The sequence below is a fragment of the Lemur catta genome, chromosome 7 (assembly GCF_020740605.2).
Source record: "Lemur catta isolate mLemCat1 chromosome 7, mLemCat1.pri, whole genome shotgun sequence".
NCBI lineage: Eukaryota > Metazoa > Chordata > Mammalia > Primates > Lemuridae > Lemur > Lemur catta.
This window is the reverse complement of record NC_059134.1, coordinates 47,519,879-47,547,272: the sequence shown is the minus strand read 5'-3', so window position 1 is coordinate 47,547,272 and position 27,394 is coordinate 47,519,879. Positions and strand designations below refer to the sequence as shown.

General features: G+C 34.0%; 1 protein-coding gene across 23 annotated transcripts in view; it reads right to left on the bottom strand.

The window, feature by feature from the left end:
- PICALM (phosphatidylinositol binding clathrin assembly protein) overlaps window positions 1-27,394 on the bottom strand; it is a 95,754-nt gene that overhangs the window by 20,045 nt on the left and 48,315 nt on the right. For 7 of the 23 annotated variants that reach the window (XM_045557191.1, XM_045557194.1, XM_045557183.1 and 4 more), the window contains 11 exons: window positions 26,842-26,948; window positions 24,417-24,458; window positions 20,857-20,942; window positions 18,901-19,024; window positions 18,513-18,649; window positions 15,935-16,038; window positions 10,196-10,345; window positions 4,211-4,318; window positions 2,328-2,459; window positions 2,202-2,232; window positions 1,930-2,029 (listed from right to left, as the gene is read on the bottom strand). In XM_045557191.1, the coding sequence (XP_045413147.1) occupies window positions 1,930-2,029; window positions 2,202-2,232; window positions 2,328-2,459; window positions 4,211-4,318; window positions 10,196-10,345; window positions 15,935-16,038; window positions 18,513-18,649; window positions 18,901-19,024; window positions 20,857-20,942; window positions 24,417-24,458; window positions 26,842-26,948 (1,121 nt within the window). The remainder of the gene's footprint in view (window positions 1-1,929; window positions 2,030-2,201; window positions 2,233-2,327; window positions 2,460-4,210; window positions 4,319-10,195; window positions 10,346-15,934; window positions 16,039-18,512; window positions 18,650-18,900; window positions 19,025-20,856; window positions 20,943-24,416; window positions 24,459-26,841; window positions 26,949-27,394) is intronic. The other 16 variants (XM_045557193.1, XM_045557195.1, XM_045557184.1 and 13 more) reach the window with 5 other exon arrangements.

Sequence of the window (27,394 nt, the reverse complement as noted above, 5' to 3'; positions counted from 1 at the left end):
GTGTGTATACGCGCATAAATACCTAAACATGTCGTATTATTAGTGATGGTAGTAAACACTATCTGTGAAAAATTACTGCCTTAAAAAAGTAGCTAAATTTCAATATTATTTCCTATTTATGAAGTCTGAAGCTAATAAAACTCACAAAATGTTATCAACATACTATTTTTAGCCCAGCCTTATTAATTTTAACATACGATTAACCCAAAGGAATCTGGACAATGCTATGGAAGTGGCTATACCAAGGACAATGGGGGTCTCTAACAATAGGAAGGCTATAACATGCAGCCTGTGTAATCAAAACACTGCTACTGACCCACTGTTAGAAAAATGCATGTTCCAAATTTTTTCACAAGTAGGTGTTTTCTCTGACTGAGAGAGACTTGTTGGATTGCTAAAATATCAGCTGACCAAGGACCGAGGAATAGCCACAAAGCTACTTTGGGCCTATTCGTAGCTTATAGTAATTAAAAACATTACTAGAACCTCTTCAGTAACAGATGCTAACTACTTAATTGGCAAATACAGTTACTACTTGTTATTCATGGATTCTGTATTTGCAAATTCACCCAATTGCTAAAATTTGCAACCCCCAAATAAATACCTGTGCTTAAGTCATTCCTGTACATGTGTAGAGTGGCAAAAATCTGATTCACCCAATGCAGCTCATTTCCAGCTGAGGTAGAACAGGTGACATTCTGCCTTGTTTCAGCTCTCATACCAGACCAGAAGATGGAGAAGGTAAGGGGGCAGTCCATCGTACTGCAAGAAGCTCTGGCTCTGGGGCCAGTTTGGACAAGGCTAGCAAGGCACCAGTTAGTGGGATAGCCTCAGGCAAGTCCTTTAACACTTCTGAACCTTATTTTTTCTTTTGTAAAATAAAGAAAATACAATCTTCCAGAGATGTTTTTAAAAATAGGACTTAAAATTATAATGTATATATGTGTATATATGTATGTATTTCCCCTAGTAATAGTTCAGTGTTCACTAGTTCAGTGTTAGGGGGGACTTTAAGTACTTAACTGCCACAAATAATGAGAATCAACTGTATAAATTTTAAGATAATATTAACAAACCAAGCAAGTATAAATTTCTTCACCAATAGTGATATCAGAAGAAAATTAAAGATTTTATGTTTTAGACAAGTAAGTAATAAATTTGAGACCAGTAGTATAGTAACTAAGAGCATACACTCTGGGTTAGCCTGCCTGGGCTCTAAAAATCTACTTAGTCACTTAAAAACTCTGTAACCTTGGGCACATTACTTAATAACTCTGTGCCTCCATTTCCTCATTTGTAAAATGGGAATAATAATAGTTGTTAACACACAGGGTTAATACAAGAATTGTCCAAAATAAAATCACATTATTATTTATTAAATGATGCCTACCACAAAGTAACCCTTTAATACATGTTTAGCTACTAAAATCTACCTGGCAAATATAGTCAACCAGCTACCTTTAAGAGAAATACAGGCCGGGCGCAGTGGCTCACACCTGTAATCCTAGCACTCTGGGAGGCCGAGGCAGGAGGATCACTTGAGGTCAGTTCAAGACCAGCCTGAGCAAGAGCGAGACCCCGTCTCTACTAAAAATAGAAAGAAATTAGCCAGACAACTAAAAATATATAGAAAAAATTAGCTGGGCATGGTGGCACATGCCTGTAGTCCCAGCTACTCGGGAGGCTGAGGCAGGAGGATCACTTGAGCCCAGGAGTTTGAGGTTGCTGTGAGCTAGGCTGACGCCATGGCACTCTAGCCCCGGCAACAGAGCGAGACTCTGTCTCAAAGAGAGAAATACAAATTACTCATACTTCTAAAACTCAGTAACAATCTTTCCATTTATGCCTACCACTTTAAAAAATGTTTTCACATTACACATTTAACTAAATTATTCATGTGTTAGTGTATGAGGAGCTTTTCCAACTCACCATTGTTGCAGCATTCCAAGCAGTTGTTGGTGCAACCTTTGGTTGCCAATTAGATCCTCCAGTTAACTTCTTTTCACCTGGCTGACTCCAATTTACATCACTTTAAATAAACATAAGTGAGAATAGTAAATGTTTCTAACTATAAAGTTTCTTTAACTATATATAAAGCATATAAGATGCAGACTTGACATCTCTATACATACATTGGAGGTGAAAGCCCCATCAACCTCTAAATGACACACAGGGCAAGAATACCAATATAAAACACTCACTTCTTAGTGGTTCCATTTCCAATGCCAAGATCTAGGAAAGGAGATTTAAAAAGCATTTTAAAACTAAACTCATTTTAATAAAACTACTTATTTTAAAGAAGATTAAAGAATCCAAAGATTACTTACTGCCCACAAGGTTGGCTAAAGATGAATCCAGGTCATCAGATACTAACTTGTTAGGTGGGAGTTTGGCAACAGGAAGACTCTGGTTCTGAGAGGCCACTGTTGGTTTGAGAAGTCCACCTAGTTCATCAAAGCCTTAAAGTTACAAACAGACGAAATAGAATTTGTAAGGAACTTTATGGTGCTACAGCTTTCTAAAGGAGGTCTTTGCCTTTTCTCCTTGTTTGTTCACTGGAAAAGTTCTCCAAAAAATAGGCATAAGTAAACGCCTTTAGATGGAAAAAGGAATAATTCACCTGTTCATAGTGAACTGAGAAAGCTATGCTTGTCTTGACAGAAATCATTTCTCTTACATCATAACAAAATTATACTAAGGTTAAAGAGTATTAAGAGAAAAGCATTATGAAAGGGAAGAAAAACAGAATATAATTCCCCCCCTCAACAAGCAAAACTTTCTGAAGACTCCCTTATACTTAAAGCAATATAGGCTGAAAATATATCTCTGCAACTCTGAAAAAAATTCCTTTTATTTTAAGAAGTAATATTTTATAGACCTTTTTATACTCTTCAAAGTGCAGAATATGAAGAGCTAATCTAAATTATATCTAAGAAATTGCTAAACAACTCCAATTGCATAAACTCATCTAGCAAATGAAGATATTTCTTAACACTGAAAATAAAACATTCAAGGTTCTTTACTAAAGGGTAGAAGGTAAAAAGCAAGTGCAACCAAACCAACCCTCTAAGGCTGCAGTCTCCAACCATCCCTCGACCCCCCTGCTGGGCCACACCCCGATAGGGGACCCAGCCACAGTGGTCTCCATACCCCACCCCACCACCCCTCCCCCAGAAAATTTGTCTTCCATGAAACTGGTCCCTGGTGCCAAAAAGGTCAGGGACCATTGCTCTAAGGGACTCAATAGCATGATTTAAAAATACTACAGAGTTTGAAAAAGCAAGTCACCAAAGATGGTAATTTAAAAATATCAACAATTGGTCTCTATTTCCTTTTTCCCAGGTAAAACAAACTCAAAAGGAAAAACTCAAAATGCATCAAAATAAGTGTAATTATAAACCTACTAGTATAAAGATAAAAAATAAATTCTTAGTCCATACATATTCTTTATAAGTTTGAGTCTTACTTTTTGGATAACTAATTATTATATGCTATGAAGTTAAGAACACCTCAATATATTCTCTTTACATGGCTAAAATTTAATTTTTAACCAAATCAAAGGCCATCCCATGGTAAGAATAGAATTAATGAGCATCAGAGTTTTCTAGGAACTTCAAATTAACAAGGTACTAACAAAAACACAAGGCGAAAACCTGGCCCTACAGATTTATAAAGGTTTTTTAAGATAAATGAACTATAATAATGATCATTCTTAAAACAATAAAAAGCCCCTCTAGCCACAGGTTTGATATTTAATATATTCTAGTTGTTTATATATAGACTATCTAAACAAGTCAGCGTACCACAGGTTATATGTTATCCTAGTTTTCAAAAACAGCCAATTTCATACATTAAAATAATAATGTTATTATCCATTTCCATAAAGGTAAAAATTATATGCCTTTTTAAGGCACAACACTATAAATAGTTTCTAGCAACTCAGCACTCTATTAAGTCTCATTTTCTCCCTTTTATTTTACTTTGAGACAAACAAAAGCTTCCCAGAGTCTACACGGCCACCAGGAAAAGGATAGTGACTAATAGTTCCTTTAAGAGTTCTCACCTGGTGGTTGGGGAGAAGGGAGGATGATTTCTTTGGCTACCCCAACTTAATCTACTTACACATACTAGAAGCAACATTATCTTTCCTTACACAGAATCTAAATTATTAATAGAACATTTTAGTACTTTTAATAAAAATTTTTCTTACCCCCAGAATCTACAATAACGTTTGTAGATTTATTTCCAAACACAGATTCAAAGTCAACATTAAGGCCAGTTGAAGGATGTGGCTGTGCAACTGGAGAAGGAGTGAATCCTGAGAAAAACCAAAATGGAAAAAAAGCTCAATTCTTTAAAAACTCTACACTTAAAGCTTTTTAAAAATGATGACAATATAATGGAGAAAACAATAAATTCCCAAAACAAAAACAGCCAATTCCTCAAACAAAATGTTTTCTACACCACATTTCCTGTGGTGATTACATTTTCCATAACAAAATCATCCCACCAATAAAACTAGCAAATGAGCAACTGATGTTGAACTGCAAGTTTTGCTTCATTACAGAAACAAAATTTTTGCTTATCTTTTCTTAATTTTGTATGCTGATAATCTTCTAAAAACTAAACAAAAATAAAATTGCAAGATTTTGCATGCAGCAAAATATATATGCAATGTAAGGGATCATTTGATAATAAAATAAGAATTCTATGGTGCTTAAAAATAATATGAACCTTATTAGTACGTCCAAGATAAAAGTCTCTCCTGCTACCTACCCATTTTCCATATTTCTCTCTCCTTCCTTCTTTTCTACGTTCCTACCTTCAATAATTAATCAAAAGCTAAATGGTTTAAGGTTCACCTGAGAAGTGACAGGATTCTGAAAGCTGTAACCTATCAATAATTACATCCACCTGTACAAGTGCTTTCAGAATATCAAAAAAATATATACCATTGTCAACTCTCAACCACTCTCTAAACTTCAGCTTACTACTTCCACCAGTGGGGCTGACAAGTATACTATCAAACATGCTAATTTACCTACCTCTAGCCTAAAACACCAAACTATAAACAGGAAACCTTATTCTTTCTAGCCTGTGTTACACTGATGCTAGTGGTATAAAGCAGACATACCAGGCTCGTATGAACCATATAAGGTGGTACACATCAAAGATACTACTTTAAAAGTAGCATCTTATGTCCTATAATAATGAATACTCTGTAGGGCACAAATTTTTTGAGAATGTACCAGTTTGATCTTATTCCATAATTACTTAACCCTTAAACTACTCTTAATCAAAGACACTGGTCATACAATGAGAACACAAACACTATCAAAATACAAAATAATCTAGTATATAAATCTCCTGGCTATTCATCAAAAGATTCCTAGAATTCCAGACTTACCAATTTAGTAACATTTTAAAGTGTACAAGCTGTTTAAGAATTAGACCATGGGCTTACTGGTTCTTCTCATAACTCTTTACCTAAAAGGCCAATGTATCTACTCAAAATGCTTAATTATGTGCTCATGCTACCACTCCAGTGTAAGTAGTATATATATTTTGTTCTTTAAATCATTCTGGTAACAGTCTTGGCTATGATATCACTAACTTTTAGATCATACATGAAACAATTTAAAACTGGACCAATATATCATATTTCTATTTTCTATTTTTGTCCCAGCCTTCCAGAATATGGCTGATATCACAGAAATAAGCCTATCCTTCATAGTAATATAGAAAGGACTTCATTTCTTTCTATGAAGAGAGGAGCCATCTCCTGAGCCACCTACGGGCACCAATCTGTGATATTACAGTATTATTACCTGAAAATACAAAAGATTAAAAGAATATAAAGTAATCCAGAGCTCGTATCCAAAGTTTTAAAAGCCTCTACATAGACAGGGAAAAAAAGTAAAAAGGATATGTTTAATAAATTGCAATAGCTAATTAGCTACCAAGGAAGGAATCAGCATATTTCCAAAGTAGCAATCTTTTAAGTAATTAATGAGTGCTTGTAACACACACACACCATCAAGGTAACAGTTTTGCATTATTGTTTCAATGAACATCATCAACTTAATGGCCTTTTGTCTGGAGTCACTTTTGGGAAATAGGACTGTCAACATTTAATTTTTAAAAGTTACTTAAAACAAAGATCAAACTAGTATCACTTCAAAGGGGAAAATTTAGAAACAAACAAAAAAAATGAACAGGCTCTCTGAGTTAGGGTTAACTTTATGACAGGATCATTACATTGTCCTGCCTACTCTTTCATCTCACCAAGGCCCAGAGAACACTTTGTCACTGACCAGCACCAGTCAACAGATGAACATTTAGAAACCACTGTCCTGAAGGGTAAATCTCAAGGGACAATAATAAACTAACTGAAAGGTACAAGACTGTCAAGCTTTGGGGACAGAAAGGCATTCCAAACACCTTTAAGAAAAATTAGATGGGGCTGGGCGCGGTGGCTCACACCTGTAATCCTAGCACTCTGGGAGGCCGAGGCAGGAGGATTGCTCGATGACAGGAGTTTGAGACCAGCCTGAGCAAAAAAACGAGACCTTATCTCTACTAAAAGTAGAAAGAAATTATCTGGACAACTAAAAATCTATATAGAAAAAATTAGCTGGGCATGGTGGCGCATGCCTGTAGTCCCAGCTACTCGGGAGGCTGAGGCAGAGGGATTGCTTGAGCCTGGCAGTTTGAGGTTGCTGTGAGCTAGGCTGATGCCACGGCACATTAGCCTGGTCAACAGAGTGAGATTCTGTCTCAAAAAAAAAAAAAAAAAAAATTAGCTGGGCTGTTAATGGTAGTTTCACAGTAAATTAAGCTTCCTACTTTTTTGTAACAGTAACTGCTATCATTTATTAAACCCTAATAAACACTATGCAAGCAAGGGCTTTATAAACAGGATATTATTTAAACCTCACAAAAGCCCTACGAGGTAGTTATTACCAGATTTCATAGATGAGGAAACTAAGATTAAACAATTTACCCAAGGTCAAAGTTTTAATAAGTGGCAGAACCAAGACTTGAACCACAACTTGCTTGATTCTCGAATCTACTAGTAGTTTTCATTTTAATCCTAAGTATTTTGCCTTAAATAAACTACTATGTAGAACAATAAATTTTTATTATAGCTATAATAATTATTATTAATTTAAAAAGATTCAAGTTTTATAAACTTCTTGAGCTTTGCATTGCTAATGCTAGGCCAAAACAGTGAATAACCCTTGGAAATTTTAAAATCCAAAAGCAATGCCAAAATAATCAATGTTCAAAACTCTACCTGATAATTAAATAATAATTTACGTTAAAAAGTCCATCCTAACTATCAAGTGGCCCACATATACAAGATGAGTTTTAATAGTAGTTTAAATGATAATTTTATGTGACAGGCATAGTGCTGTTATATAATCATATACATAAACCTCATGACAACCCTGAAAAGATACTTTTTTTTTTTTTTGAGACAGAGGCTCGCTCTGTGACCCCTGTTAGAGTGCTGTAGTGTCATGATAGCTCACTGTAACCTCAAACCCCTGCGCTCAAGTGATGCTCCTACTTCAGCCTCCCAAGTAGCTGGGGCTACAGGTACAGGCCACCACACCTAGCTAATTTTTCTATTTTTTGTAGAGATGAGGTCTCGCTCTAGCTCAGGCTGGTCTTAAACTCCTGACCTCAAGCAATCCTCCCGCCTCAGATTCCGAGAGTGCTAGGATTACAGGCATGAGTCACTATGCCTGGCCTACAAAGCACTATCATCAATCTTCACAGGCTTTGAAGGGTTAAATAAATGCTTAAAGTCACACGGTTAATAAAAACAAGAATTCAAACCCAAGTTCATTTGAGATCCAAGTATACTCAATAAAATACTCTTATAAATTCTGTTTTTAAATAAATTTAGGCATGTCCAATTCTGTCGCACACACTTCCTAATGCCAAGTTAAAGGAATAACTACTTCGCACACACACAAAAAAATTGAGTAGACTTTGAGGTTTTATTGCTATTGTACTAGCCTAAAATATATTTGGAAAGACAGATGAATACACAAAGAACTTCAAATTCCATAAGTTTGTAATATTAAAATGTATATACTTTTCTAAAAATTTAAAATCCTGACTGTGAAGTAAAGTAAGAAGATGACCACGTTTAATTAGAGGTAAACAAAATTAGGCAAAAACTGGTGTGTTCTTCAAAAGCAAACAAGTACATATTTTTCTTACCAAGTTTATAAAAAACACATTTTAAGAACAAAAAAAGAAATCCTTCCTACATAAACAGATAAATTTTAAAGATACTGTTACCTACCTCCAAAAAAGCCAGCTACAGCAGAAGTAACATGGCACATAAGGGTAGTATTAGGATAAATCTGAGTGCCACAAAAAATCCTGGTAAGGCATACAAGGCACAAGGCACAAGGCAAAAGGCACGAAGGGGGTGGGATGGGGGGAAGGAGGGAGGCAGGCAGGGAGGGTGGAGAGGAAGAAGAGAAAGTAGAAAAAAGAAGGAGAAGAGGAGGAACAGTTAGGAGTAGGATGGGTAACTGAGAAAAACAAAATAAAAAACGGGGAGTCTAAGCACTTGGCATTCTTCAAATTGTAACTTACTAAAGAAAGAACTTAATGCTCCATTATAAGCATTCTATTTTTTAAAAAAATATATATTATGTTTACAACAAAATTTTTTAAAAAACCAGCACATTATTGCATCTCATCAGAAAAAGAAATATGATGCTGTTGGATTTTTAACCAATACTAACCTGTCCTATAATGTGTGGTTTTACAGATGAGGAAGCAGGCCTAGACCCTTTCATAGACACTCCCATATGTGGCATAGTTAGGACAACCCACTTCTCCACTTACTATTCAGTGTTCTTGAAGCTTCAATGGGGACAAGCTACCTATTACACTGATCATCATGTGAAATACATGTCTTCCTTCTGGCACAGTTGGAGGGTACCTAGACGTGGCTATTCTATGAATTTACTGCATTGTTCTTAATCCTATAGAGCAGGAGTTGGTGATCTTGTTATTAAAATGACATGAAGGAATTATTGCAATCAATTATTACACTTTGAGTGTATATATATGGTTTAAGCTATTAGACTAGTTATATATAATCAGGACACCTGACTTGGAACTGTCTCCAATCTCCTTCCACTATTAAATTGTTTTCTAGATATTTCCCTCCCTTCTTTCCTGTCTAACAGAATATTTACCATGTGTTCACATGATCTGTTTAGGGTACATATATGACTTTCTGCATGTTGCTTTAATCAAATATTTAAATTCACATAACTTTAAAAGCTGTTTCTCAGAACTGAATAAAAGCAGTTTTACCATCTTTTGAGAGGCAGTCAGCATCTTTTCTGGCAGGATTCAAAAACATTTATTTCAGTTTTAGTATATACTTAAGAACTTATTATTCCCTGTATAAGCTTGGTGTGAAATTTTGCCTTTTTATGGGATTTTATGCTGCAATCACAGGATATTCAAAAGTCAAGGTGCCTGCACATGTGTTGCCTTCAGAAAAAAAAGAAAAAAAGAAAAGAAAAGTCAAGGTGCCTTCTCATTTTACTAGTTAAAAGGGAACATACACTTCCTACTTTTCATCTATCTCCAGGCTAACAATAAAGTGAAACCCTTAAGAATGAGATGATGGGTATGTATGGATTTTAGACAATAATTTAGACAATAAAAAATAATTTTAGACAATAAAAAAAATTGCAATGTGCAACATTTAAAAAAGAAAAAAAAAGATTAACGATCACTGCTAAAAGTGATAACCACCATCTCTCCTAGCACCAAGGAAAAAATTAAGCACTTATGAACATGTAAGTTTAAGAGATGTTACTTTTCAACCAACTTTTCAAACTAAAACAGGATGCTGCATGTGATGTTAGACAGCTAGAGTATTGCACTATAACTTGATAGAGAACAAAACACTAAAAAAAAAGTTCAACATCAAAGCAAATTTTCTTTCCTAAAAGCTTGTTTTAAATAAAATTAGGGATGCTAGTGTCAAAGAAACCTCACTACATTATTGCTGTTTAGTTTATTTTAGACTTTGATATTAAAATCTAATGTAATTATTGCAGTGCTTTAAAAGTAATTAATGGATACGTAAAAGATACTTAGGCAGTATAAACATTAATTGGAAAAAAAAGGTTAAATGGTACTTTACCAACAAACATTTCATGAGTAGGTGTCCTAGTAGTAAAAGTGGATACATCTGAAGAAATGGGAAGGTGAACATCACCACTACTTTTTGTGAGGAAAGGATTTAAGCTTGGAATGGCATCATCAACAGCATCTATAGTAGCAGAGAAAGGATCTGTGCAGTCCAAATGTATTACAGCAAAATGAAGAAAGGAAGTAAATAAATTAGTATTGTAATTAGTCAAAAGATGCAAAGTGAAAAGTTGTAGCTATATTACTGTTTATTAATCTTAAATGCAAAAATATCTAATCACCAAGATGAAAGAACTGCATTTAACATATTTTAAAATGAATCTTCAGAACAAAACACTAGGAAGTCAATAGTCAAGTAGTTTAAAGAGAGAGAATAATAACCAAGATGCTTTCATAAATAAAGACTCACCCACCCTGCACCCATCTTCCCTGCCTCAGGTGGGAGTATATTGGCTTTGCTGGTATAGCTGTTTACTCAAATAATTGATATAAATAATTGGTATGTGTGTGATATAATCAAACTTTCAAAAAAAGATGGGAGCAACCACCAATTAGGGGCAAGAAGCTGTTTCTAGTATATACAGATAACTCCTGTACAGGTTGTTCAAAGGTAGGAAATAAAAAACAAAGATCTAAGGATGGGAAAAGAAATTTGACAATTAAGAACAGAGATGGAAGACTGTCCATTTAATAGACTTGGAACAGCACTGAAGGTCTGGCTAAGAGCTTCAAAGTCTTTAAATGATTTGCTAAAGGAACAAGTGCTGTTCCCTACTAGAATGATACCAAATATATACTATTATCAAATCCTATATTTAATATTCTAGAATCAGATAATTTCTGCACCTATACCTCATTCAAGATAATCGTCATTCTAATGACTGAAAGCTGTTTTTCCTACCTTCTTAAGATTTAGAGTTAACTGAACAGACAGAGGAATACAAAGCAGCAAAAATACAGTGTCATAATTTTTTCATTGTAAAAGAAGTACAAATGAGAAGATACACCTATAATTCCAACCAGCAGCCTATTCTTGTCTATACTAATCTAGTTCTGGGCTGTCACTGAAATATACTGTAGTACCTTCACAGTATTAGGCTTTGTATTTTACTCTTAAGACTATCACTGACCAATAAGAAGGCAACAATGGCCTCAGGACCAGCTCATTTACTATACGCACACTTCCCTAAAGTCAATAAATTCAAGGCAAGTGTTCCAACAAACCCAAATACAAATGTTTGAAAAAGGAATACATCAAGAAAATACTAAAATCACGGTTTAAAACATAATTTTTTCTTTATTTCTTGAGACAGAGACTTGCTCTGTTACCCTGGCTACAGTGTAGTCGCATCATCATAGCTCACTGCAACCTCAAACTCCTGGACTCAAGCAATCCTACTGCCTCAGCCTCCCAAGTAGCTGCAACTACAGGCACGTGCCACCACACCTGGCTAATACATCTTTTAAATAACTTTAATTTTTGTATCACATGAGAGCTTTTCTAGGAATTAAGCATTCCTATGGAACACCAATTCACATTCAAAAAACAGCATCAACAAATGTACCAAAATTTGGTGATTATACTATTCAAACTCAAATGGACATGTTTTAACATCTTTCCCACTCAAATCCCCAAAAAATGGAACACTGGGGAAAAAAGGATCCGAAAAAATAATTCAGAAATAAAAAGTAGAAAACAGTGAGATATACGAAGTTGATTTTTTGTACTAAAATAAAAATGTACTGATGTCCACTCTAATTCCTTCTTGCATAAGCCGGGAACTGCATTAAGTTTAGAGCTGACCAGTTAGGTTGAAAGTGCTATTTTTAAATATGTGGTAGTGGCATTGAGTTTCTAAAGGACATTATATTTTGTCAGATATGTAAGTAACACAAAGCAAATCTCTAGTCTTTCATGCAAAAAAAGCCATGAAAAAAATCATTTTTATAAAAGGACACACATTTGTATAACAGATCCATTGGTTTATGATGAGCAATAATCAGGAAAGGTTACTAGTTATCTGCTGTTTTATCAATTGATACTGCTTTATCCAAGCACCTAATTTCAATCATTCTTATTACATAACAGCCTAGAGAAGAATACGTAGAAACACGTACAAGTGTATCTATATTTAGATCAATCAGACAATAAGGAAAATCAGCTTCTAGTCTACTTGACAAAACACTATGTAATCTAGATGATGTTAATATATTAATGGAAATTATACTGTAATAACAAAAACAAATGCATTAAGATATGATGATAATAATAATGTTCCACCTATTCCAACTTAAACTTTATCTACTAGACTGGCAACTCTACTGTAAATATCTTAAAATTTTTAAAATAGTTTTGCCCATTGTTTTTATCATTACTCATTTGAAAGTGTAATTTTATGTTATACTAGAGTCACGGAGAAAAAAAATCCAAAAAAGTTAAAACAAGCACTAAAAATAGTACCACAGTGATATAGTCTTGAGGTCCTAAACAATTAATATCTACATTTACACACAGAAAGGTGAATCTTTTTATAAAGTGTTGTATGCTTCATGCCAGCTAAGAATAAAGTAAATTAAACTTCAGAATGAATAATTCTTTTACACTAAAATTAAATTTTGAAATCTTGCTTCAAACACTCAACAGTGCACTGAGCTGATAATATTGTATATTTTTAGATCTACTATAACTCGAAGTTTTCAAGTGATGAAAACCTAAGTCTTCTCAGATATTAGTATTCAATACCAAGTGCTTCTTTAGACTCCAGACCATTTCTTGAAAAACCAAAGCCTCATTAATAATGCAATGAGGCAAACAGGAGAGCTTGTATCCTCTTTCAATTTCATTTTTAGGTGGAATCTTAAATGTCTTTCCTATAAACACACAAACTTTTCTTCCCCTTAATTAAACCTTATTACTAACCAGTCTCTGACTAGAAATACACATCACTTCTGTGATGTTTGTAAGAAAAAAATTAAATATCGGGTCTGTTAATGGCATCCATTTTTAACTAAGGGAAGCAAGAGAAGCATAGAGCAAGATTTGGGGATTATAAAAAATCATACCTTTGCTTTATCACATACTATAAAAGCAACATGATATAAAATGTTACATATTTAAAGTGTTCAGGTAAAAGGTTAACTTCAAAATATCTCAAGCATTTACTGTTATGATCAAGTCTTCTAATATCTAAGATTTATTTATCTTAGGCTAAAATTAAAAAAAATTCTCAATCTGAACATCATGGATATGAGCTCTGAATGAATTAGGAAAAATTGAAAGTTCTTGGGTTAAAATACTCTTCACTTATCCAATCATGCAGAAGCCAAAATCCTGAAATTATCACCAACTCAGAAGCCAAATATCTTTGTATAAAAGTCAAGACATGATTTAATTTTGCTTAAATTGAGGGGCTCAAAGTTAAGATCACATTCCTTCCCTCATATGTAACAATAAGCTTTTAGAAAATAATAGTGCGATTTCTATTGCCCCTGTTCCCACTGTACTTGATTTTGTACTTTTAATCTCACTACTTGTATACAGTAAGTTGAATGTTAAAATATGGGGGAAATTTTTGTGGAAATAGCACACAAAGCAAAATAACCTAAAATAGAAAAATAGAACACTATTAAATGTATTCCAACATACTGTATTCACACACAGACTTAGAAAGAATAATTTCTTCTAACAAGATATAGAACAATTCTTAGACTGAAATTACTTAAAATTAGTCTCCCACAGTAAATCTATTTGCTTTCATATATGAGTTCAACAAGTTCAAGTAGAAATCTTAACTTGTCATTGTTAGAATGAATTGTACATGGTGTCCAGATAAAACAATTAAGAATTTCACAGTTCGGTTTCTTTGGAATGTTAAATATATTAATTTCATCAAGCTGACTGTAAAACTTTTATTTTATTTAGAAAAACAACTCCTCAGCCATAGTTTTAGAAAGACAACTACATTTTTTTAAATAAATCACAACTCCTTAAATAGTCATGTTAATTCTACTAACCTTAGATAACACCCTTGAAGCAATTTACAATAAGGTAGAAAATAAGCACATAGGTTTGGCTGATTAAAAACCCTAAAATCAGGACTTATTAGGATATTTAAAAAGTCCTTTCTTGGTTGGGCGCAGTGACTCACGCCTGTAATCTTAGCACACTGGGAGGCCGAGGCAGGAGGATTGCTTGAGATCAGGAGTTCGAGACCAGCCTGAGCAAGAGTGAGACCCCCCCGTCTCCACTAAAAATAGAAAGAAATTAGCTGGACAACTAAAAATACATAGAAAAAATTAGCCAGGCATGGTGGTGCATGCCTGTAGTCCCAGCTACTTGAGAGGCTGAGGCAGAAGGACTGCCTGAGCCCAGGAGTTTGAGGTTGCTGTGAGCTAGGCTGACGCCATGGCACTCTAGCCCGGGCAACAAAGCGAAACTCGGTCTCCAAAAAAAAAAAAGTCCTTTCTTAACCTTAATTTGCTGCCTACTGTTCCTTATGAAATAATTCTAAAATACTTTTTGACTTAAACTATCTTATCACCATTGGAAATTACTCTAGGTCGTAAGATTTAGCTGTACCTTGTAACCTGGCCAGAAGAAGAGAAAATGTTGACTTATTCTACAAACATTTACAAACTATCTATTATATACCAAGAAGTGTTCTAGGCACTGGGGATACAGCAATGAACAAAATATTTTAAAATTCCTGCCTTCACAGAACTTACATTCTAGCATAAAAGTAGCACCTTAAAATAATAAATAAAACAAAAAATGTTCTTAAAATTCAAATCATTAAAATTAAAAAAGCTCACTAGAATAATTAATTTACCTTGCTATGAAATGTAAGCCTATTAATTCAGATTTTACATGTGAGCCAATAATAAATTTTATGGTATCTTGCCATTCTCTATTTAGACAGTATCCTTCTTAGAATTATTTCTGTTCCCTCCCTAGCAATTTTTTTAAGTGTCTGTTTGTAAAATAGTACTTACATACATACAAATAAAAGCACCAAAATCAACCAAAGGAGATGATCTGAAAACATACTAGATGTCTAAGCAAAGCTATTTAAAAATAGACATGGATTAAGTTCTCTCCTCTTTCAAAGATGCCAGGCCATGGTCAAGATCCCATTGTTGTTACCATAAGATCAAATAACTGGTCAAGGGCAGCAAACATTGCTGTTGGTACTAGGGGAAAATTCTTTGAATACCAAAATCTCATAGGCCTGAATTAAGTCAACATTAAAATACAAGCAGCACAAAGTCTGTCATGAGAATCCTGGTCACAATATAGTTCACTGCCTGATAATACCATCTGAGTTTTACTAGCACCTTACTATATACTTACACAAAGATGAATTTTTTCCCCCAAAAGTAAAAATTTATTTTTCTATACCAAAGGCAAGATAGCTACTAAGCATTTTCTGATTATGGAATAGAAATTCAACATTAAAAGAATGATTTCATATTTATACATTTGGTCTTTTCCCATACATTTAATTTCATCTTCATTAAACTTGATTTCATAATTTAATTGAACATAAATTCCAAAATTACATTTATAATAAGTGAAAATGTCTTCAAGGGATAAAATTACCTCACTGCCATTTTAATATTTCTCAAGTTATCACGTATCAAGTGTAACCAAAAACTATATAAATAAAACACCACAGAATGGGAGGAGAGATGCCTATTATATAACATCATAATAGACTTCATTAATACTTACCTCCCCATGTACTTGCTACCTGAGAAGCAGTTGACATAGGATGTACAGATGGGTGAAAAGTTGGCTGCTGCAAATCAAGCAGATCATTTGGCAGCTTTGATGTGCTAGGAAGATATTTTAGAAAGGTGTTTTATTTACTAGATAAACTTTGCTACATTAGTCACCACCCCCCCACACACACTGAAAATAAAAGCATTCAAAAGACAACTGAAAAAAAGCCCAATAATGGAAACCTCAAAAGTCTGAAATAGTTTCAGCAAGATAACAGTTGCATGCCCCTCATATAACAGCATATTACCAAGGAGGCTTGGAAAAATCATCAAACACCATATCTTAGGTTTATATGGGACTCAAATAACAATAGCTCTTCTGGAAAGGACCAATGGCTTCCTCGGGAAAATACCGATTTCCTTATTGAAATGAACCCAATCTACAAGATACATCATGGCAATTTTAATTTTTTTAAGGAAAATTTTTTCCTATTTTTAATCGTCAACTTAAATCAATTTTAAATACCAATACCAATACCTACACAAAGTTAGCCTCACCGTACTGCCTCAATATCCAAACATATCAAAGACATAGGGAAAAGATTTTACATGCATGTAAAAACTTAAAACAGAGCCACCCCACCACATTCCAGGAGGCACTATTTACATAATGTATTTCTGACCACAAGCATTTTATATCATTTTAAGGAACAACAACTCAAAAAAAGATCCTAGAGTTTCCATGAATGGAGGCATTATGTCTACCACAATATAATTTTTTTCTTTTTTTTTTGAAACAGAGTCTTGCTACCTTGCACAGGCTGGACCAGAACTTCTGGGCTCAAGTGATCCTCCTGACTCAGCCTCCCGAGTAGCTGGTACTACAGGCACCTGGGTCCTACTTTTTACCTTACACGTTCTCAAAAACAGAAGTTTTTTCCTTATTTTTAAAATTGATATGCAAAACCTGTAAACATTTATGGGGCACATGTGATATTTTGATATTATGCATGCCATGTGTAATAATCAAATCAGGGTAATTAGGACATCGATCATCTCAAACATTTATTATTTCCTTGTGTTGGAAACATTTTAAATCTTCTCTTCTGGCTATTTTGAAATATACAACAAATTACTGTTAGCTATAGTCATCCTACTGTGTGTGCTATCAAACACTAGAACTTATTCCTTCTAACTGTATTTTTGTAAAAAACAAGTTTTGAAGACATGTCTTTTAGATGTAAAGTGGTTTTGTAGATAGTAGCTATACATATAAATAAATTTAATGCTTTGGGGAGAAATAAAGAATATACATTAAGCATTCTGTAAATGGGCTGTAAGATTTGTCCTTAATTACTATTAAAAAGGTGAAAACTTTTAGTATGAGATAAAAATCTGGTGAAATTAGTTCTTTATCCAATAATTTGTTTCACCCTCAAACACTCAAAATTCTTTCCATTTATCTCTCCTAAGACAGACTTCTTTTCAGGGTCTCCAAATTGAGAATTTGCCTCTTAAAAAGGTCAATATTATTTTATTGGGGATTAAGGCAGGCAGCATACATAAGTAAATAAATAAGATGCAAGAAAAACGCAGAACTAAATTCAACACCTACTAAGATTTTAGGGAGCAGGTAGCAATGGAGAATGCATGAAGCAAATAGCAGTTCAGTTATCAAAACCTAAAGTGAGCTTGTTATAGGAGTCAGTAGGCAAGAGGAAGACCTTTCAAGGATAAATTAATAAAATAAAATAAATAGCAACAACTACAAAACGAAAATTCTTGGGCCCTACCCCTACCTAATGAATCAGACCTCTGGGGTTGAGACACAGACATCTGTGGTTTAATGAATTCTCCAGAGGATTTTTATGCTTGCTTAAGATTGAGAACCACTGATTTATACCATCTCATTTGGAAAAGGGTTTTTAAAAAAAGGTTAAGAAATAACAGATCCAGGATCTAAACCAGAATCTGACTTCTAAACTACCTTAAACTACTCTCAGGTAAAAGACAGAATAGATTTAGAAAAAACTAATTATTCTAATTTGCCTGGAAATATATTTCCATATTAAGTAGCTTAAATTTAACAACAAGGTTTATTAAAGTTGGTCTGACAGGCGTCAGTACCAAGAAATCTGGCAACCAAATTCTATTACTGTGTTTCACATGGCAGAATTTAACACCAGGAAATAGTAATGAAAGACATTTAACAGTCAATGAAATGATATTTTGAAATACATATCATAACATACAAGAGCTATCAATGGTCTTAAACATTAGATGCTTCATAATTGTGTTTAATCGTAATTTTTATACAATGAAAAATTTGCCCAGAGATTACCACTTTATTCCAATTAGTATAAATTAGTAATTCAACAATCTTCCATTTCCTAAATATACAAAACATAAACTCTCATCATTTTGTATTTAGGTATTATACCAATACCACCATTTATCACCACATCTTTTGTGTGAATCAATGATTATAAAATCACAAATTAAAGTAAACCTAAAAAATTTGAACCTGAAAACCCCTGCGATATTTCTATTAGAAGTCTTAAATATTCAAAGGTAACTTCTTCCCCTACCTGTTAGAAGAACTAGGGGTAGAAAATATGTCAATGGCTGGTGCAGTCATTATCCCCCCTGCTGAGGTGGACACAGGAGAGGCTGCAGTTGTTAAAGAGGTATGAGGTTTCTTTGCAAGTTCTTTTAGGCGCTGTTCCTGTTGAGAAAGGGAACTACCATAAGGATTCCAGAAACCAGATTTGTTTGTACAGCCTCTGAAGAAGAGTATTTTCTAATTTTGTTTTGATAGCAGAAAGATATTCACTGCTTTAGCCAAGTCATTCTATGTCAAGATGAAAACAAGACTGAGTTTCAGCCCATTAAATACTGTAAGTCTGTGTAGAGGCCCCATTTGCTTTATGAACACTTGTACCTGTTTTTCCAAATAAAGGGAATTCCCACACTTACCTTTAAAGCTTTTAAACGTGCCTGTTCTTCCTCTAATGCTGCCTGCTTTTCCCTTTCATCCACTTTGGTCAGAGATAGGCCAGTGCTTGCCAGGGAAGAGACTGCATTGGAAAGTGTTGTCGCCCTAGGATAAATGGACAGAGGTAATCTGGCTTTTTGTTAAGCACTTCAAATTACATCCATGTCATAAAATGGTCTGGCAACCCTGCCATGGATAGGTATTGTAATCACGAACTTAACTTATGGACGCAAAACCAGTACTTCCGATGAAATATTCTACTTAGTTGCCTAGAAGATTACAGCAATTAAAAGAATGCTGACTTACATGTCCACTGCTTTTAAAGTAAGGGTTAGACTTTGGAAAGGGTTCACAACAGAGTGGGTCACATTGCCTCTTCCAAGCCCCAAGAGAGGGAACCAATGCAACTGGGAAAGAGCCCACATATTCTCAGAAAAGCCCTAGTAGGAAAAAGTGTTGAGTTTCTCACAGGGATAGACCCTCTGTTAATTTACAGCCTGGGTTTTGATAGTGCTACTACAGGAACACCAAAGGATGAGTACTAGTAATAAGAAATGTTTGTCCAGGTGTTTTCTCTGTAACAACACCCAAAGATGTCATCCTAGAGGACTTCTGGTTTCTTCAAAAGAAGACAGGTTTCAATCCATTCACCAGTCCATGTGGCACTTCCTTCCTATGTGCTGCCCTTTTGTCAAACTAGAATTTCCTTTTCAAACATACTATACATGCACAATGCATCATCTCTCACTGGCAAGCCACTTCCTTTCCCTTTTACCAAAAACTTATCCATACCATAAACCCCAACATGAAATTCCCAAATGTTAATTCTAGGCTAAATAAAAACATGTGGTAAAGAATTCTAACCTGAAGAACTACTCTGACCTTTATTAAATTTCCTTTCGGCACACACAAAACATCATTTATTTCTACTCTAAGCACACAAAGTGGTAAAAACTACCATTTAAATTTTACGTAAAATCAGTATTATAAATGAGCTAATAAAAAAATACAACTCCAAAGACAAAGTAAGAATAATATAGTTGTGATAGAAATGCAAGGAACCCAACAAAATTGAGGTAAATTGGTGCACCTAAACTACATGGCTATAACTTTTAAAACTCTATTAGAAAATTCAAAGTGCAAATCTGGGATTAAAAATAAGTATTAAAATCCAGTAATGGCATTATCCTTTAAAAATCATTTAAATTTATTACTAAAAAAGCGAAGAAAGTTCTAAAACAACTATCAAAAAGTCTAAAAAGAACTAAAGGAAGGTTCTCATTATCCTTTATACAAATTCTTTCTTCATGCTGTTAAAAGGAAATCTTCAGAGGAAAACATGAGAATTACTAAACCCAATGCAAAAATCATGTTACAAGACTTGTGAGATAGTTGTGTGTTATTTTCAATTTGCTAGGTTAACTGGGTTTTAGTCTGGGAAATTAGCTGAAAACTTTATTAAATGGTTAAAGTATAACATCGATAATCAACCCCATGAACTGGTGTAAGAGAAAGATGATGAAAGTTGATGTCAGATAGTCTACGTTTGAATCTCAGCATTACTACTACATACTTCACAGGGTTATTGTAAAGGTTGAGCAAATTAATATAAAAGTATCTTATAAAACACCACATAAATCAATGCATTATCATCTTTAAGAGAAATTTTGACATTATAAACACAATTCTAAACCAACCAGTATTGTCATCATCTTAACAGATGCTGGCCTTTCTTGAGGGTAAGAAGTATTCTAAGAATTTACATTATTAACTGACTTAACCCGGCTATTAATTCTATGAGGTTGATACTATGATCAAACCCATTTTATAGATAATTAAATCAAGATAAAGAAAAATTAAGTGGCTTAGAACTTGAGCTGGATTCATCTACTCCCTCAGAAATATCACTCCTCCTCATTTTACAATGAATAATGTACCTGCTTGCAGCTGTAGAATCTTTGATTTTCTTTCCTTCCAAGGAAGCTAAATGTTGTTCCAAAGCATCAAGAAGACTGCTGGGGGCCTGAAATTGTACAAATATTAAGAATTTCATGATAATCAGGCCTCTGATTAAAATAAATGAAGTATCACTTAACATACGAGAGCAACGAAAATAAATAGGTATATTCCTCATGCACTAATTAACAGTAGAGTTTTAGTTACTCAATGAGAATGATAATCTTATTTTTGTTACATAAATATGACCTAGTCGGAGGTATTAATAAACATTATAAAAAATATACAAGCTAAAGACCATGTAAACATGAAATATTAAAAGGATCCTACAAGTACTTTAAATGATTTTATATTTGATTTATTAGGATTTTAAGCAAAAACATACTCCTAAAAGCTAGACACATATTATTGAGCATGCAGCAGGTACTTAGTAAGTACCTGCTGAGTAACAAAGTTTCTAAACATTACTCTCAAATAGTTATTGATAAATGATACTGAACACTAGCATCAAAGAAATGCAAATGACAATCACAATGAGATATACCTTTTCACCCACTAGAATGGCTAAAGCGAAAATAAATGAGCAACATCAAATGTTGGTGAGGATATGGAACAATTGGAACTCTCATACACTGTGGTGGGAATATATCATCACCTTGAAAAAGGATCAGTTTTTCTAACAAGTAAAATTAAATACACACCTACCTTAATGATCCAATTCCACTCCTATTTACTCCAGAGAGAAGATAACTTATCTCCACAAGAAAAGACTTAAGAATGTTTTAAGCAGCTTTATTACAATAGGCAAAAACTGCAAACAATCCAAAAGTCCATCATTTGGAAAATGGATAAACAAAATTGTTGTAAATTCACATAATGGAATACTATTCAGCAATAAAGAATGAATTAATGGCACATTTAACATGGACAGATCTCAAAACATTGTGATGAGCAAAGGATTCCAGATACAAAGGCAAATATCGGTATGATTTCATTTATATTAAGCTCAAGAACCAATAAAATTATGCCATTAGAAGTCAAAATGGTGAACTAGTATGGAAAGGAGCTTAAAGAACGAATGGAAGGGGGCATGAGGATTGCTGTGATGGGCGTGATCTATGTTTTGAACGGTGTGTTGGTTACAAAAATGTTTGCACTTATCAAACCTCATGGAAATGAATATTTATCCTCGTTTTTTTTTTTAATGGGAGACTAGTTTTAAACTCTCAGGCTATAGGTCAAATCTCAATATGAAGAAACAGTTAATTTCTTTCAAAAGGAAACCTTCTCAGTGTGCAGAGCAAGAACTGTTCACTATCTTTAAGTGAAACAAATGTATCAGTGGCATTTATTTACCCCAAATATTCTTTAGGATTTGAGATACAGTTTCTACATTACAGGATCTAAAAACAGAAGAGGCAATATTTGGCTAATTTCTCTATCAATTAGGACTTAAACAATTTCTTTCACTCAGTATCTTCTCTATATAAACCAAGACCTTAGCACAAAGGGACATATAGTAGAAAACCATTTAAAACCAAATACGAGATTATAAGATTGACTTCTATGTTGAGCGGAGAACACATGTACACTTCCCACAGCCCCAGGAAAATGTCTGCTAGTCAGCAGGCAAAGCACTGTCTCAAGAGCTTTCAGAGGAGATCATGAGGATGTTGATGATAGCAGTTAACATTTAAAAAGCTCTTCTAACACAATGGGCACTGTGCTAACTACTTTGTATGTTACTACTGAATCTATGAGGTAGACACTGCTAATATATCCATTTTACAGGTAACCTGAGACAGTGAAAATAAAATAATTTGTTCAAGATCACACATCTGATACACAGCAGGAGCCAAGATAGGATCTAAGGTATGTCTGACCTTAAAGCCTAGATATTTAACTACTATGCTACCAAATCCTAGACTGAACTGTGGTCATTTAAACTGTACTTTACTTTTTTCTGAAGGACTAGCCCCTGAAAAGGCCACAATTTCTAAAATCCCTTCTAAATATATCTGGCTCTTCTTCAAACATCAAACCCACATTACAAAGAGTGAAGAAAATGTGATGCTTCACATTTTAAAAGAACAATATATAGCAACGACAACAAAAAATACTTAATTTCAAGTTTCCATTCTTCTACATTACACCATCTTCCCTAAAGTGTAAACAGCTTTTAGTTCACTTTTGAACATTTTCTGAAGTTCCCTTTGCTCAGAGATCACTAATAAAAAAGGAAGGGGGAAGGAGGTTGACCAACACTACCCAATTACAATGTCATGAATATTAAAGTACAGACACAGGAAGACAGCCTGTAACTTCTACATTTGGCCAGAGGATGATGATTTTTAAACAAAATATAGAGCATGTTGGCATGACAAATGGGTTGGAAAATAGGGGAATCTAAAGCTAATAAATCATTTTATACTATACATTATTGAAGCAATGACTCTTCTATATTCAGCCTAGAATAATTTGCTCGATCTTAACGAAACCAATTTATCTCAAGTGGACATGTGTAAGAATACTTTATATACATATAACCCATAACTAGATTTATTGCATATTCTTAACTTTGTGAGAGAGGGATGAATCAGAACAAGTAAGTACCATTAGCAAGAAAGTATTTAAAAGATGTCCCAGAACAACTCAAAACAAGGTAAAAGAGATTCCAACTCTTAAGGAGAGAGTTGATACAAGTGTTATAAGGATAGTTATGCGAAGTACTTTTATTCTTAATACTCAGTTGACAAAACACTGAGAATAAGCCAGAAAAAACTGCAAGTATGAAGTTTATTTCCTAGAAGTATTTTTGAAGATGATGATGATAATAAAGACAATGTAACAATGTATAGCTAACATTAGTTGAGTGTTTAATGCTCTAAATGTTTTTGTAGGTATTAACTCATTTAATTCCCTGAACTACCACCTGAGGTAGGTACTATAATATAATATCTCCATTTAACAAATAATGAAACTGAAGCACAGAGAGTAACTTCTCCAAAGTAACTGGTTCCAGCTAATGGCACAGCTAGGATTCAAACTTTGACATCTCACCCCAAAGCCTCCTCTATTAATCCAATATTATGTTTTGAGGTTTATTCCTATTTAATACTTCTACCTGAGTCAAATAGTCAAAATGGTTTAAAACAGGAAAAATGAATCCTGCATAATTCCCTACCAGTAGCACAGTGAAAATTTTGTTTTTTAAATACCATTCTCTAAGTTCACTTCCCAAAGTTTTCTTTTTCTTTTTCCTCTTTCTTTTTTTTGATAATGATGATGCTATGAAAGCAAGATGAAAGGGAATAAAAGAATGGTATAATAGTGGGTAGGGCCACCAACGTAAGAGGTGAGCAGATCATTTTATGCGGTCATATTGTTAGAACAATCTCCAGCAAATATCAAAATGCTAAAATCTGTCAATAAACTACACTGATCTCTTGGACAGCAGGGGCTATATATTACTCGTCTTAGTACTCTTCACACCCAACAGTACACAACAGAGAGTGAATTGACATATTAACAATATACTTACCTGTGATAGGTCTGGTATATCACCTCTGTCAATTCCAACTTGCTATAAGAAGAAACACATTGTATTTAACAGATCAAATTATAATAAAGATGTTTTATAAATAAAATTTGAAAAAATGACATTTATGGCTAGTACTGCTAATATTTTAAAGAGACTTCTTAAAAATCAGAAGAATATTTAATCTCTAAAGATATTCAGTATTTCCAATGGCTTAGATATTATTTGATGGCTCTAAAAGTTGTAACAGTTGGCGAACTAGCGTACGAAATTCAAGAAGCCTATTATAAAGATACCATCCTTTAACACCTATCACAATCTGAAAAATCCATCTCTTCTATGTGTCATAAGATAAAAACACTATGGCAAGAATGAGAAAGGCTAACGATGAACAAGTTCTCTCTGGCATAAAAGAACTTAAGAAACAAGCCTTAACACACTGACTTTGTCTCTCCATAAAATATGCTTTCCTTGGCAATGACCATGTATAATACTTTTTAAAACCTATGTTCTGTCAGGCCAGGTTTTATACAAATGTCAAGTGATACCTAACAAGGATATGACTATCTCCACAAAGCAATCCCAATACATTTTCATGATGCTCAGGCCCTAGGCAATTTCCAAAAAAAAAAAATAGATAAAAATGGCTCCTGCCTATTCAAGCACCCAAATTAGAAAACTTTTCTCCCATGGCTATATTTCATTTTCTAATCATTTTCTCTTCCTGTTTTCAACTTCTTGGTGGCCAGTCCCAGAATTATGTCAGTAGAAAATCTGGGCTGGGCGAGGTGGCTCACGCCTGTAATCCTAGCACTCTGGGAGGCTGAGGTGGGAGGATCGCTTGAGCTCAAGAGTTCGAGACCAGCCTGAGCAAGAGCGAGACCCTGTCTCTATTAAAAATAGAAAGAAATTCTCTGGACAACTGAAAATATATATAGAAAAAATTAGCCAGGCATGGTGGCACATGCCTATAGTCCCAGCTACTTGGGAGGCTGAGGCAGAAGGACTGCTTAAGCTCGGGAGTTTGAGTTTGCTGTGAGCTAGGCTGATGCCACGCTACTCTAGCCCAGGCAACACAGCAAGACTCTGTCTCAAAAAAAAAAAAAAAAAAAGAAAACAAAGTCTAATAAATTAATTCATACTCAGATGTTAACACCTAATAGCTAATCACTACTGATACATCTGTCCCCTTTAAAACACATTATAATAGGTTACTTTTGTCTTTCTTCCAAGAACTAAGGTCTTTTAATGAAACTGCAAACCCAAAGGAAATCTCATTACAGCATATTTTAGGGTAAGGAGTCTTTACATTTCTTAGATCATATGGAACAGTCTATCTATCTCAATACAAAGTCAGAACAGCAGATCTGGTGTTAAAGAAGGGGACTTAAAACTTAAGTCAGTAACTACCACTACAAAATGCAAAGAATGTAAGAGGCCAAAGGGGAAAGTCAACAAATTAAATTCATTTAAAGAATGTACTGGAATCACAGCATAAACACTATCTTCTTCTGGTATCAGTATATGACTGACCCTGAAGAAATGGAAGAAAACCATTGATTCTCCTTGAAAGATCCTTAAATCCAAAATAAATCTCAGTAGCCTTGATAAAACAGCTGATTAATAACAAAGCTATTTTCTTGAAAAGTCTCATCATCCTGTTCTATCCTATTCCGTGTACTACAGAATCATATATCACTACAGTAATAGAGCCATCACTAACTTGCTAGCTCCAGAGTAACTCCTTTGATGTAATGGATCAAATTATCCAAGGAAGACATCTCTGGAAGAGATGGGAAGAGGCTGGAGAAAGGAAAAACAAATAAAAAAACCTTAAGAGCTGCCTCTGTGCTAGCAAGATAATGCCTGCAAGAATTACCACACTGCCTTCTGTGACAATTTCAGAAAATTATTTTTAAACAGATCTGCAAAATTATATTATCTTATAATCTACATTCATAGCTTTCATAATCAATGATAATAAATATATAAAATTTCTTTCTGTAGGGGAACAAAAACATTTTGAACTATATGGCTCCAGTCTCACTGGAAGAAAGGGACTTGCACATTCCCAGCCACATTTAACAGAATAAACCTTCTCAAATACATGGTTCACTCTAAACATAAAAATCTCTGCTACCACTGTATGCCACCTACTTAATTTTATAGAGAAATAAATAATTTAGAAATAGAGTACCTTTCAATATTCAATATTGAAGTAAATATATTGCACATATTTTACCCAATATTATATTCATATTTCACAGAATTCAATACAGTATATATTAATTCAATACAGTATATATTGAATCCCTTACTATATTTAAGACATTTCTTTCATTTGGATAATAAGTGACTTCTTCAAAATCCATATTTAGAGACAAAAAAGCAAGTTAGGAGACATAATAGTCACTTAAAGACACTTTACCTCTGCAACTTTGAGAAACTCTGAGATTCTTGTCATCCTAGTCAGGAACTTCTTATAGATGTCAAGACCTTCTTTGCACTGGTTCTTTTTCATATCAAAATATTTTTCTGCCAAACAGTAATACTTTTATTCACATCAAAATATGGTACTCAAAAAGAAAAAAGATTAATAGCTCCAAAGAGATTTTATAGGTCTCTCAAAGAAAATACAAACCCTACTAGAAAAATACCAGTGTTAAATTAGCCTAGATATTTAAGGCAAATTAGAATAGAGGTACTATTATATTAAAAATAGAAAACTTACTTGACTTTATACTCCGATTACTAGTTTGTTTCACAATACTTCTTCCCTCATAATTCTCTAAATGTATCTTTGTGTGTAAATACATATCATACTTTACTCCATTTAAAATAGCATTAACATCTATCTTAAAATATTCTTACTGGTAACGTGTTCAAATGTCACTTGGAAAACGTATTTACATTTAAAATATAAACAGTGCAAAGAGGTTAACTTATACTAATCATACGGTGGAAGACTATGGCTTCCAAAG